The 14,957-nt window shown below is 41.0% G+C and overlaps 1 protein-coding gene across 1 annotated transcript; it reads left to right on the top strand.

The window, feature by feature from the left end:
• The first annotated feature begins 1,103 nt into the window (after positions 1-1,103).
• Positions 1,104-14,861, top strand: arhgdia (Rho GDP dissociation inhibitor (GDI) alpha). Its single transcript, XM_078268737.1, has 6 exons — positions 1,104-1,213; positions 9,573-9,768; positions 10,498-10,581; positions 11,169-11,245; positions 11,403-11,466; positions 13,197-14,861. Exons 2-6 carry the CDS (start codon positions 9,579-9,581, stop codon positions 13,397-13,399), a joined length of 618 nt encoding a protein of 205 aa, XP_078124863.1. The 5' UTR covers positions 1,104-1,213; positions 9,573-9,578; the 3' UTR covers positions 13,400-14,861.
• The last annotated feature ends 96 nt before the right edge of the window (positions 14,862-14,957 follow it).

Below are 14,957 nucleotides of genomic sequence, written 5' to 3'. Positions count from 1 at the left end.
GTCATCCTGCTTTGTGTATCAACAGTAGACTGTACATAAAGAGGTATCAACCATATACGGTCAACAGTAATGTCACAAGTGTTTGAGTCAACCGGTTTTTGAAATGCCACGCCTATGATATGAACTGAATCAATGTATTATGTACTTTAGGCCCGGTGGGTAGTTCTGCAGTTGCAAGGGGGGTCAGCTCAAGGAGTGAGTCGAAATTGAGGTTGAAGTCATGGATGTATTAAGAGAACGGTTGAAGTGAACAAAGTGTAAAATATTTGTTCGTGAGAATGCAGCACATGCCCAAGCGTGTCTTTAGCGCAAATTTCCCGGAAGCATGTCTAAAGACCAACATGTTTAAATTGTTACCAAATACTGTTTCCGGTTAGGTTTTCATGATTGAAGCAAATAGCCCTTTTCCTTTTGTTCTTGGAAAACATCAATTGTTTGCTTTTATGTACATTTTAGTCTGTCTGCACGACATTCACATAGTGGTGTTATCTACGGGTGGGTGAATAAAATAACTGGAAGACCTGACAACCCTGTTTAGGGCTATATTGTAAAAGTATTCCGATTCTGTACTTTAGTAAAAGTATTAATACCACAATGTAAAACATATTCTGTTACAATCCAAAGTACTGCTTTTGAATTTTCACATAGGCTGTAGTGGGCTACATAATTAAATATACCTAATGCTTAAAAGTATAAAAAATGAAGTAGTCATTTTGCTGAATGCCCATCATCAAAGTGTGGTAACTATATTTAACGAGTGGATTCTTATTATTGTTCCGTTAGCAGCATTTTAATTTTGCAGTTGATCAAGGTGAAGCTCGTTTTAACTACTGTATATTGTACTTTAGTCTATAGCGATGCCTAATATTTCAGAATCAGAATACTTTATTGATCCCCTCAGGGAAATTATTTAGTTTTTGTTGTAATTTTAAGAGATTATTACTTGTTTTGTATGTACATCTTAATCTTTAAAGTAACCAGTAACCATAAATAGCTGGAAAATCTAGATGAATGTAGTAAAAAGTACAATGTTTCTCTCTATAAAGTAACAAAATGGAAATACTCAAGAAGATGCTTTTATTTTGAAGGCAGTACACCGGACGTTGTCTCGCCTGTTAGAGGCCGTTGGCTCAGATTTTCCTCCGCCGCTTCACTTCCACTTCACTCTCACCACCATTCACAAGCGGCTGTCCCAACCTACGGCGGTATAACGGTAAGAGTTTAAGAAACACTTGCTTAACTCTTCTAATAACTCGTTAAGCCCAGTGGATATGTTTCTAGACAACATACATCTCCGAGGTGCTTTGGTGTAGCTAAGTTAGTTAGCAAGTTTTTCGGCACTTGATAAGGAAATATTAGCAACTTAACGTTACCCCTTGAACGTATTTTTTTAAGGAGGGATTTGTTTACCAAAAAGCAACTTCCTGCAGGCAGGACTCTGCCTTTTTAATCTACATGTATCTTATTGTAGTCATAGTATTCGAGTATGAACTCCCAATCCTTTAACTAATTGCTTAGTCATGAACGTTATAAGTTATTCGGCGGCAGGGAGGACTGTACAATCGATCATTGGTTGTTCGTTTCCGGGTGTAGTGCCTGATCTGAGCTGCCAGTGTTGGCCGTTAGGTAACAATCATCCATCGCCTTTAATTGTTCAAAACTCACGCAATGAGTGGAGGCATTGCTTCGAAGAACAACGTTTATTCAGGGGACTAATTTAGTTTACCTTAAAATGCGTGTATGGCTCGAAAGTCGTGTGACACATGAGGAACATTTTCTCCCACTTCCTGGAACTTTTAACTTGAATTGGCCTGGGGGGCTCACACCTTAAACCTGCCACCATTTTGGCTTTTTAAAGGCTTTCATAGTACACATAGATTACATCTGCTGAGATCAAATGTGCTTAAGTGTCATTTCTCAAGTGATTTCTCAAAGAGGTCACGCAAACCCTGAATCCTCCCTTTCCTTCCTGTGTGTGTGTGTGTGTGTGTGATAAATGGCCTAGAGGAATTTTTTTTTTCCTGTCTTCCTTCTAGGACTTGGATAACTTTCAGAACACATTTATATCACAGCCTTTTCATTTGCTTCTTCTCAACCTGAACATTTTGCAGCCTTGCAGCAGGCGCCGGATGTCTCATTTGGCAGTTTCTGTTTCTCTGGTTGGACCTGGTTGATCTCGTGTAGGCCCAAGGAGGAAGAATTAAACCACTAAAGAATCCGCATGTAGCATTTTCATTGTATGCATTTCCCTGACATTAGTATATAAGCTCCGTACAAGCCCAAGCAGCTCACAGTAATGAGTACAGGAAGCACCATTAGCTCAAGACATGTACATCCTGTCTGTGGTTTTGAAGTGACAAACTACCCTATCTGCTGATCACAGCTTCATTAATACAACAGTTTATTTGGTTCATCTGTTTGATTCATTCACGTATTTTGGGGACCAATACAGTGACGTCTTTTTCAAATCCATTTTTTTCTATGCATCATGCAATGTTAGTGACAAATTATGTCTGTGGCCTCTTCTATTTCAGGTCAGTGTCACAGGGGGATAGGTGCTGGGATGCTAGCCAGCCTCCCACCCCACAAACACACACACACACACACACACAGACCAGTGTGAGCTAGTAACTCTTTCTCAGGCAGAACATGGCTTCCCTCAGCCTCAACAGCGGCCTTCAGAAGCACATCCTCTCAGAAATGATGGGCTTCGATGCTGGGAATTATTGGTAGAATTTATAAAGGCCATACATTTTTTTTTTTTTTTTTTTTACATTTTTACTTTTCACCTCAAATTTTTTGGCATTTGGTTGGTTAAATTTGCATGTTACCACCTGTAATATCAGGTTGTTGCCATCCTTGAAGGAAACCATTATACAGCTGTGAAGAGTGTGTCTCCTCCACCGAGGCTGTTGTCCAGGGAGGCAGACCCCACTCTGGTAATAAGCCCTGACCTTTCCGCTGGCACCTTGGCTATCCCATTCACTGGCAGCTTCCTGCTGCTGCACGCAGGGATTTCTCATCGGCTATTTGTAAAGCTTCCTATTTGTTCTGGTTCTTCCTGGGATAGTCGTGTTTAGTTTCTTTTTCTCACACAGCCCCTTTGCTCTGTGTCTCATGTCCTTTGTGATAAGATTAGTCTTCTTTACTAATATAGCAATTTCTGCCTTAGATATCCTACAAATAGGGATGTAACAATACACTCAACTCGTGAGTTGATTTTTAAAGTTACGATAGGATTTTCTCACGATTATCTGCGGCACAGAATGAGCCGCAGACAAATATTACTTTTATTTATATAAACTGTGCAAAACAACAGATGTGTCCTCTTATCAAAAGTGCAATTGAAATGTTTTAAATTAAAAAAAAAAAAAAATACAAAATGAATGATTAACTAAATAAATAGGACTAAGAAGACTTAGGGACGTCTTAAGTCAAACAAATGTATCAAAAGTAGATAATGCCCTAGGCTGTTTAAAAATTGCTGGGTTTTAAAAATTTTTTTTTATCGCAAACGATTGTAATCTTGTATCTTTTTACAGATTCGCGATGCATCGTTACATCCCTGCCTGCAAACATTGTGTGTTTCCAAAAGGCTCTTGGGCCAATTGCTTTTCACTTAACGCCAAGTGCATAATGAGTTTTCTATGCTATTCCTTCTCTAATTTTCATTAGTTTTATTCCCACCCCCTTCTCTGTTTCTGTTGGCTGGTTTCCTCTGCATTGCATCAGCTCTGCAAGAAGCTCTTGGTGTAACACTTCCTCAAAGCATTGCTGCACTACAGCCTTATCTTGGTCAGCCCCAGTATGATTTTATCTACTGACCCATCTAGCCACTGCTTTTTTATTGCATTAATATCATTATAGCATCTTTAAAACATTATAAGGTGGGGTTAGCCTCATAGGTGGAGTGTTAAGAAGATGAGTTGTGCTTCAGACTGTCACTTTGTGGTCTAGCGCGCAGTCGGATATGAATCATTTGGCCTGAAAAAGGAAGTTTGCAGTAATGTTCATGTCAGATTTAAAAAAAGGTCGGGTGGCAGTCTGACATGCAAAGCAACCTTGCTTGAACTAAAATGCTACGGCTGCTACTTAGTCACTATATCAAGTATAAATGCTTAGCTGTATCTAGATGGGAGTGTTTCACCTACACTTGATCAGCTTTTTATTTATTTTAGATTATTTTTGGGGCATTTTTAGGCCTTTATTCATATAGGACAGCTGAAGACATGAAAGGGGAGAGAGAGGGTGAATGACATGCAGCAAAGAACCGCAGGGCGGAGTCGAACCTGCGGCCGCTGCGTCGAGGAGTAAACCTGCTCTACCAGGTGAGCTACCCAGGCGCCCTACTTGATCAGCTTTTATCAAAGCATCATGATAGGATAGGATACACTAAAGTGTGGATAAAAGGGACATTGGGGGGACCAATGCAAAGGTCTCTGGCAGACTGGGTGTTGCATGAAAGAGACTAAACGGAGACCAGAGATCAAAGCAGCCATATATCTGAGTGACATCTTCAATAGGGAGGTGAAGCCAAGAGCTAAAGGTCACTTCACAAAGGCTGCCAATTTTCACTTACTTTTAGTGAAACAGCATTTTATATCCTGTTGCTGTCGCTGAGGTAAATGCGTGATGTGTACAGAGTAACAGTAATTTAGAGTAATTATCAGCTGCAAGACTGTCTCATATAATCAATAAAGGTGGCTCTACTGTGCAAAACTACAAAGCTCCTTTTAGGTTTGAGGTTTTTCTAATGTCTGGCTGCCGTATGCCTGCTGCGTTATCACCTTTTCCACATTGTTGTTCCTCCCTGTGACGAGCCTGACCTGTAGCCTCCACTCTATGATCAATGGCATCAGACAGAGCCCATACAATACATCAAAAGACAATTATACATGAAGATGTAGCTCTTTAGCTTTTTTATTTTTTTTACTTAAACTCTTAGACAATATTGAAAATTACATATTTCCCTATTCCTCATTGAGCTCGTTCATCGATTATCTTCTAGAGAATCCTTTTGATGTGTCGCCGGTGACAACTCCAAGCACTTTTCTGTCCCTGAATGCCTCATTAGCCATAATCCCACTTTATATAATCTCATAGCTCAGCCGTGTTGCTAAGGAACAGGCCTAATCTGAAGCCTTCTGCTGCTGCCAAGCCTGATGTGTTTGTAAAACCGCGCTGCTTAGCCCTGTCAAGCAAAGCAATTATCCTCCTGTAGGAGACAGCTGGATGCAGGACTTTGTGGGTGACGGTTGGGACACCGAGGTGAAGAGGTTCAATGGCATGTCCACTATTTGTTTGCATGGTCTCATGACCTGTGTGTTGTCTCCCAGCAGGCTGAACAATGACAGGGCATTTTCTTCTCAGATTAGTGAGTAGCCAGTTAGCCACACCCACATTGTTAGCCAGCAGAAAGAATGTGCATCATTATGAGGGTTGTGATGTCAATGAACTAATCTATTTCACACAGTGCATGGGCCTTTTTAATTAGGTGATTCAACAATTTCATACTCCGTTAAGATGGCATCTGTGAGTGATGTGGCTGTGTGCAGACATTGCATTACCAATTTATAAACTATTTCTTCCTCATTGGCTACTGCTTATGATGATAACTGTTGTTGACAGGGAAAGACTGCAGGGAAGCTGCACTGGGTAATGCACACTAAGCAATGATATACTGTAGCTACACTGTAAAAAGGACCAATATGCAGCATGAATCAACACAATGTTTGTAACTCCTAAAATTCCATTCAAAACCGCTTCATAAAATGTAGTTTTGCAACTTGGGTATAGTTTTCTGCATTTATTTTGGTTCTTATGTTGATCATCCAAGTTACTCAGTGTCCCTGTTACCCATTCTGTCCTCAATAGGATATCCTATATTTTCTATAATAGTGACAGGACAATAATTGAGATTTTGCTATTGATACTGAAGCTATTCTCTTTTTTTTTCTACTTAAGAAATATAAACACAATTTTCTACCAAACCCTATAAAGATGCAAACGTTCTCAAATGTTGTTGAAACCCTAGCAGCTGTACAAGAACTTTGCCATCTTGAAATACAGTCGAAAATTGGCTAACTTATAATTTAAACAAAATTAAACACTGCACAACTCTTCTCCAACACCACGTGCTTCCACTGTGAAGAAGAGCGGATTTTTATCAGGTCAAGTTAAAAACAGTCAAGTGTTTTTCTTTTCTTTTCTTAAATCCAGTTGTGCTAGCATTTAAAAGAGTAGCCCACCACTTTAGCATTGCACCTGTAACATTGCCGGTCTCACAATGGCCATGCGGTTTGAAAAAAACAGACTTTGATGTGTTTAGTCGGTGGGTTCCCCTTTATGCCCTGCATCTTTGTCCTCCATAGACTTTAAATGTAGCAGAAGCCTCCTACATGTCTTGGGACTCTATAAGTGTTTATAAAACGGTTCACTCAAATTAAACACTGTGATTGCAGCCATATACAACGGCTATGATTCGCATTCCTTTGCACTATGAGCCTCACTCCGCGTCTGAGAAAAGACGTTAGACTAACAAACTGATAGCTGGTGCCACGGAGGGAAGCCGTTCATCTGCACACACACTGCCATCCCGCTTCATGTTGGGCCTAGCAACATACCACGACCTGCTGTGAGCTATTGCTTAAGTATAGTGCAGCTCTCTGCCCAACGTATGTCTAAAAGGACCCATCCCTTCCTCCTCTGTAACCGTTTGGTACACTGAAGTCACAGTGCAACTTTCTGCAGGAGAGTAGAGGAAGTAAGAAAAAACAACCGGTCGATACTTCAAGAAAATGACAGCATCACTGTTATCTCTCTATCTCTCTATCTCTCTCTCTGTGTGCGACAAGAAGCCTCTCCCTCATTTCCTCCGACCAGAAACGCTCAACCCACAGCTGACCCGCTATTGGCAGAAAAGGAATTTGTGCTTTAGTTGGAGCACAGAGAGGCCCCATTTGAAGAAGAAGAAAAAAACAGTCCTGTGTTCTCAGTTCCTGCTTGGCTAATACACAATTGTAAATGGCAGACAGAAGAGCGTTAGACAGGCAGAGTGACATACCAGGTTTTGTGGTGTTGCAGGGAGCGTCTGATTTATTGTGGTTCTTCAGATTGTAAATCGTGTGTTGAGGTAGTACTTCTACTGAGATGATCCACCCGTGTTCACCATGTGAAACCTGTGTTTGCATTTGTCAGCTTGCCTGTGTTGATTTATGATGACATTTAACTCACCCGTTAGCACTGATTTGCAACAGTAAACAAAACCGAGACAACTAATATTAAGGGATTATTTACACCGACAAGATTATAGTTTAAATGGAGAAGCAGTTTATCACCCAGGTCTTCCTCTTTCACTTCAGGGTAGTTGATTTTTCTGTACACAGATTATCGACACTCAAGCATTGATTGACTTGGTTCTGTTTCAGACCCTTAACATAACTTTACACTTTTCAGAGAGATACATCCAGTTTTCAAGCATGACGGCTCTGGTTTCTGCTCAGTTGAATATACTTAAATACAGGAAGTCGGGTTCTTTCAACATGCAAATGCCAAAACGTTTAGGATGAGACGTTTGTGGGTGTAGTTGCCTGTTGACTGAGAGGAATGTTTCAGGAAATAGAAACTCTTAACTTTATTGACAGGCACGTACTTGGCATTTTGCAACCTGCTATGAAAACAACTGAAACACCAGTAGACCGATTAGTGTGTCGTCCGTTGTCTGTGGACTACGGGGAGACGGAGCGGAGACCAGACCACACAGAACAAGTGTTATGAGAGCACCGTTCTCCAGCTGTTGCAGGTGTTGATCAGCATTGGATAGCTGCGCCCGGAATATGTGCACCAGATGTTTTTTGTTTTTTTTCCCCCCACTGCATTTTATGAGCAACAATTGAGTTTTGTTGCACCTCCTATGTTCTCACAAAAATGAAGATGATCTCACTATGTTGTTGTGCCATTCCCTGCTCAGGATCAGCGTCCTCACTTCTAATCAGCTGTGACTGGTGTGACGGTGCAGCTGGGTGTAGATGGGCCCCCATTAGCGCTGCTGTTTTTCTGTTGTCTGCCAGCAGTCTGTGGTGGAGGAGATACAAGTGAGGGAGAAGCCTGGAGCTCAGATAATAATCAGCTTTTAGACCACCATCCTCTGCTCTGTCACCGCTGTGGAGCGGGCCAGATGGACACGTGTCCTGGCTCTCGTCTCTGGTCGTGTGTACGTTTTTGTGTGCTCACATACAGTTATGTCGAAGCATAAAACTGCCTTGTCTCTCTCCAAAAATAATGATACCGGGTAATGTTAGCCATGATGGAGCCACACAGAGCTTGTTGTAAACACTTAATTTTACCGAGAAATCCTTTGTCGTCAAGTGAGCCTGCTATCTGTGGTCTAAACTATTCACAGCCAGGTCTGTGGTTCGTCATCCTTAACCATGTCCCTCTGTGCGACAAGGTTAACATTTTCATAATTCCATGATGCTCCACTTACAGGCAGTATCTCCGAACTTCAGCAAATCACACTGAAAATATCAGGGAGAATAAACGGCAAACAAAGAGTAAGGCCCCATTTTCACATGGTATTAAAATCCTATCTGATTGGTTCGATCACTAGTGGACAGCTCTAAGTACGTATGTAGGAATGTGTCTCCAAATGCGTCTTGAGTGACCACTTCTGAGCGGATCTCACTTCCCCGCTCTATATGCAAATAAACACGTACATACACACCGTTTGCACATACCGTGTGTGTGTATGTGTACATTTCAGTTGTTACTCTCACATAAATCATACATTAGAAACTTGCGATGGCTAATGAAAAAGTGCTGCCTACAGTCTTTGTCCTTGTCTACTGACGGGCACTGGGACCTGTGCAGCGGAGAAAAAAACAGAGTGCATTACCAGCTGCACCAATGGTATGAAACAGTACACACTTCCTGTCTCCTAAATGGGCTTGGCCTCAATTTAAAAGTGTAGTGAACGTTGTGTGCATGCATGGATGGATGAAAAGATGTATTTGCATAATTTATTATTTTCTTTTGCAAACATTAGATATGTACACAGCTAAAAGACATATTTAGCATTACCCAAATATGTTTTGTTAGGGCGTTCTCCTAGTTAACATTAGCGTATCTGTGTTGCCAGATCACGCAAGAGTTTGTTCCTGAGACAGAAACGTGTCACAAACAAGATTAATCTTCTCCTGACATATGTGGTTTGTGAAAAATGGGTCCACTTGTGATCGGATCCCTCAGATCGGCTTTTAGTACCAGGTGGAAATTGTGTTTTAAGAGAAACAATGTGATTTGTGGTGTTTCTTTCTACATGAACTGCTGCTTTACAAAGGTCAAGAGTTCAGTGAGGTTTCCCTCTGGATAAGTAATCCATAACAGTCATCCAGCAGCCGTATGTCTAATAACCATGGGCTGCCCTGCTCCACATGTAGGTCCAATTTTATTACAGCAAAAAGTAAAGAGTAAAAGGGTAAGCGGTCTGTTGTGTGGAGTCCTGCTGCCAGTCCCTGTTACTTTATTTTCACTGATCTCTAACCTCTCTGCTGTCACTCTCTTGCTGTGATTAGCATACCATGGCAGAGCAGGAGCCTACACCAGAGCAGCTGGCAGCGCTCGCAGCAGCCAACGAGTCTGACGAAAGCTCAGTCAACTACAAACCTCCTGCCCAGAAGAGCTTACAGGAGATCCAGGCGCTGGACCAAGATGATGAAAGCCTGCGCAAGTACAAGGAGACACTGCTGGGCAACGTCGCTGTGGTTGCAGGTTAGTGATCTCCCCCAGGCAACGACAAGCGTAAGGAAAACAGCCAATCGCTCTCTCTCATAAAAAGTACAGAAAATGATCATTAAGTATGAAAATTGTTATAATATGGATGTTGTTACTTTCAAACAGCATGACCACATATTCTGTGTGGTAGCTGACCAGTATCCAGTTACTCAGTATCGGGTAGTTTTTGCTAAATTAGCTTTTGTGTGATGAAGAGTAGATTATCCGACCATTATCACTCACTGAAGTATTGAAAATAAAAAAATTATATTGAATTTGCATGGAAGCGGATCCTGAAGCCCGCATGAAACCATCTCAGCGGTGGGAAAGGGGTCTGGACACTGCCTAGGGTTGATCAGAGCCGTGTCGCTAACCGCCCGTTTTCAGAAGGTTTCAGAGTTGCAAATGTAACCCTCCTGGTTGCATTGAGTGGAAGAGAGAGGGCATTTCTGTCCCCTTAGACAGTTTACTACTGTGGAGTGGAGGAAAGTACTGAAGTCTTTTTTTATTGTTAGAATTAAAACTTCACATATATCAAATTATTTTAAAAATCTAACTAGCAAGGTGTGTGATTGACCATTTAAGAAAAAAAGACATTAAATATTTGAAAGCAAAACAATTGAAATGAAAAAGAATGGATAATGAGATACTTTTTTTTTTCAATTTGGTCATTTTTCTCAGGTGCTATGAATTTTGATCTTGTATAATTTTGTCTCTCTCTCTCAGATCCCAGCGCCCCCAACGTCCAGGTGACGCGAATGACTCTGTTATGTGAAACGGCTCCGGGCCCTCTAGTCCTTGACCTGCTGGGTAAGTGGCCCACACATGGTCTGCGTGAGGCTGGGATCGGGACAAAACTCAACAGCAGCTTTTTACAGTGAACATGGGATCATGTCTATTTTACCATCTGAAAGATTGACTGAAGCCCACATATAGGCGCTGTCTGTCCTCGCAGCAGACACACTGGAAGAATTAGCTCATAGTAACATTAATTATAAACTGTAATTACTGCCATCCTTGTGTACAAATGGCATTAGTAATGACATGAGTCCTGTGTAAGTGGGTTAATGACCCATTTCCTGATGGCTGTACTGCCCCCCCCCCAGTGTTCACACAGAGCTACAACAGAGCTTGGCTCACTGTGCCACCTGGTGGCCAGTATCGTTACTACAGGGTGTTGGAAATCAGAATACAACTTTGCTTTTGAGAATGTAATTTCTTTTCCTCTGGGAAAACTTAGCCATAAAATCCCTACTTGTGTATTAAACTTCAGTTTATATGTTTTAGACTATGTAAAATGCGTTCATGCTGTTCCAAAGTGATCTTGAAGTATATATCTGGACAGTCTTCACTCTTGCTTGACTCTTCTTTTCATGCTGTGCTGCTCTCCCTTCCAGGAGACCTGGAAAACTTCAAGAAGAACCCATTTGTGCTGAAGGAGGGAGTCGAATACAGAATAAAGATCAACTTCAAGGTGAGTGAGTCTGGTCTTTGTCAAACCCAGGGTTCCTCTCTGTTTGTTATCTCAGTCTGTTGGAGTTGTGATGATGTTACTGCAGCTGCAGTGTGAGCTATCTGTTTTGTCTTTGGCGAACTGTTGAGCAGGATGTGATGCATGTTTACTATTGCAGGTCAACAAGGAAATTGTGTCAGGCCTGAAGTACACTCAGCAAACATTCAGGAAAGGAGTAAAACGTAAGGCTGCCCCTATTATTTTTCATTTATCCTCTGCAATTCCTAAATTGGATTTCGAATGGAAATGTCATGTAAAGCAGCATCCTCTGACTTAAAGGAATAATTCAACATTTTGGGAAATATGCTTATTTGCTTTCTTTTTATGACTTAAAGGGTAAATACTGTTTTTTTTTATTTTTTTATTTTTTTTTTCAACCTGGACCTTATTTTCCTATGTTTTGTGTCTAAGTGACTGATGGGAACAACAATCTTTGACATTGGTGCAGTATTAGGCAAGAACACTGCAGTCTGCAGCGGCGAAACAAGCTACAATGTATTCAAGTGAAAAAGAGAGGGTTCTCTGCGCTTCTGCAGTCCACAACAATCCGGTGCAACCAGAGCAGGACAAAACGGTGTAGAGTAAAAAAGAATCGCCGGTGCAACACACATCTTCTTACTTTTATAGTTTTTTTTATTTTTTAATGACGTGTAAAGTTACATCTTCATCAGAGTCATGGACTCTGATGAAGATGTAACTTTACACGTCATTGTTATGCACCTTAAAAAATAAAGACATCTGTGTTGGACTGGCGATTCTTTTTTTTTCTTCTTTTTTTTACTCTAAGCTACAATGTATGTTAATAGGGTCCAGCTTGTATTTACCTTCACTAAAGTGCTCGTTTTGCCACTGACAGGCTCCGATTAATATTCTAAGTGTCCGACAGCATTATGGAAAGGATCCCTTCACAGATAGACCTTTAAAAACCTATTTGAGACCTTTTTGTTTAACCAGAAACAGCTCTGAAGTCGCTAGCGCTAAACCCACCAGACTCCATTTAAAAAAAAAGCAATACTTTGAGCGTGTATAGAACCAACATATTTTCATGTCATGTCAATTATAAAACATATTTTAATGTCAATCGGTAAACTATGTGTTTCAACATATTTCAACCAAAACTAGAGTTGTGATGGTTGGAAAAGTGGACAGACGACCCAAAACGGCTTTTCTTAGTTTTATTTTGTTTCTGTCGACTTTGAATGAAGTGTATTTTACGATGCTAAAATGACTGTTTATTTACATGGAGTCTGGTGGGTTTACCAAACGCAATTTCGCAGATGTTTTTATGTTTTAAAAAAGTATCTTACTCATTAACAGAAAAGTCGACCTCCTTGGAAATCTTTTACATAATGTTGTCAGACAACTTAGAATATAAATCTGAGCGTGTCAGTGGCAAAACGAGCACTTTTGAGAAGGTAAATACAGGCTTTACGTTTGCCCCATAACTTACATTGTAGCTTGTTCCGCCGCTGCTGACTGCAGCGATCTTGCTTAATACTGGACCAATTTTAGAGATTGTTGTTCCCATCAGACACTTAGACATAAAAACATAGGAAAATAAGGTTGAAAAAACATCCTGTAAGAATAAGACTTTGGATGACGAGATCAATACTATTCATGTCTGTACCGTAAATATCAAGCTGCAGCCGGTTTCGCTTAGCTTATAGCATATTTCCCAAAATGACAGACTTGTTTAAAAAGGCCCTACATGTTCTTGTTGGAATGATTAAGCTGCAGGTCGTACTGTATGTTTAGGTTTGTGGACATTGTTTGCTTTAATTATTCTCAGTGAATAGGTTAATGTTCATAAGCAGGCAGCATTTCTGCTGCTGTCAAATCTGTATGAATGTATTTTTTTTATTTGAATTGAAGATGTGCTCAAGAAGCTTCTTACAACCTCTCTAATGTACAGTTGACAAGTCGGACTACATGGTCGGCAGCTACGGTCCCAGACCAAACGAGGAATACGAGTTCCTCACCACCATGGAGGAGGCGCCCAAAGGGATGCTGGCCCGCGGCACCTACACCATCAAGTCCAAGTTCACCGATGACGACAAACACGATCATCTCTCCTGGGATTGGTGCCTCACTATCAAGAAAGATTGGAAAGACTGATCCCCTCCCCTTGCCATTCCTCCATCGACATCTTCCTCAGCCTTCTGCCTCTTTCTTTTCCTTGCTGTCATTCCATTATTTCTGTCTGGATTACGTGTTGATTTAAGCTTTTGCTCTCTCCGTCCATCGACAACCTGCTCTTACAGTTTCCGTTCTTTTTCTAAATTCCAATCACTTCGTTTTCCCCACCCCCCCCAACGTAACGCTTCATTTGTTTGCACCTGCCTTTTCTGTTAAGCATTACATCTTTTAGAAATGGAGAAAGCAAACAATGTGCACAATCCAGATTTTGCTGTAATGGTTTGTTTATAAAAGATAAAAAAATAAGTTAAAAAAATCTAGTCGTTTAACTGCTCTTGGAAAAGTGATAAACTATGTGATTCCCACTGCCCTTTAGCGCTTTCTTTTCTTCCCCCTCTTTTCATTTATCGGATTGTTTTGTACAGTTACCGCTATCTGCCTTGGAAAGCATTGTACAGGTAGCAGTAGTGCTGTATGTACGTGGCCACTGTACGGTCATTGAGCAATCATTGCTGGACACAACTCTTGGACACAGCCCTCCTAAAGCCTTTGAGCCGATTATTTGTACCAGGGTCTTGGTTAAATATTTGGAATTCAGGCCACCTCTTTTTTTAAATGATTTAGCACCCTACAAAGTCCGCTGACAGAACGGGGGAGAAACAAAATTACCTCTAACCCCTAGTTACCCCTCTCTGTAGGTGTGGCTGTTCCTCTCCTGATCAGGGTATTTTGGCACGTTTGGTAGCAGCCATGTGGCCTTAACAAGAACCCATAGGAAGAAAGTCAACTTAATAAAGCCATTTGCCTTCAGATTATATTTGCCAGGCCACCATGTGAGTCTGTTTTTTTTTAACAATAGGTAATACAAGGACAGGGAAGCGGGACTAAGGACTTTTAACATCTTTTTATTTCAGGTTTGATAAGTTGTTAAACCATTGTGTTGGTGTCGATCACATTAGCTCTATTTACAAGTTTTTCTTTGCATGCAGTGCTTGTAGCTGTCTAAATATCAGAACTGTAAATGGGTATTTAGGTTGTAATGGGTTTTTTTTGTCACCTAATGTCATCTCTAGTTCCTGAGGCCATATTTCCAGCGTGTCCAAGGTCTGTTAAACCACTCACCTTGTATTACTCAAGTTGAGAATTTTCCAATGCTGCCTGTGCCTCCAGTCTTACAATCACATGCTGCTCCTGCTGACTCAACATCAGTGAGGTGAAGTTTTCTGTAATTTACTTCTAAAACCAGTATAGAGTCGTCAGTCCCACCCAGACGTAAGTCTTTTTTTATATACACACTCCAGAAGTATGGGAATGAAGTCCGTTTCTGCAGCTTCGCTCTCGTGTCACGGACTGATTTTCTCTCTGTGGGTTTGGGTTTGACTCAATGTGTGCTACTTGTATTACTGATCTCCTGCGTTCACAATAAAGTGTTCAGACTGAGCCTGCGTGTGTCCTGTTTTATTCAACATGCTGTACCATTTGATTTGTTGCAACCTTGAACACAAACAGAAAAAGAACATGGTGGATTTTTTTTATT

This window comes from Sander vitreus, chromosome 15 (genome assembly GCF_031162955.1).
Source record: "Sander vitreus isolate 19-12246 chromosome 15, sanVit1, whole genome shotgun sequence".
Lineage (NCBI taxonomy): Eukaryota > Metazoa > Chordata > Actinopteri > Perciformes > Percidae > Sander > Sander vitreus.
The sequence above is the reverse complement of the archived record's forward strand: the minus strand, read 5'-3'. Positions and strand labels throughout refer to the sequence as shown.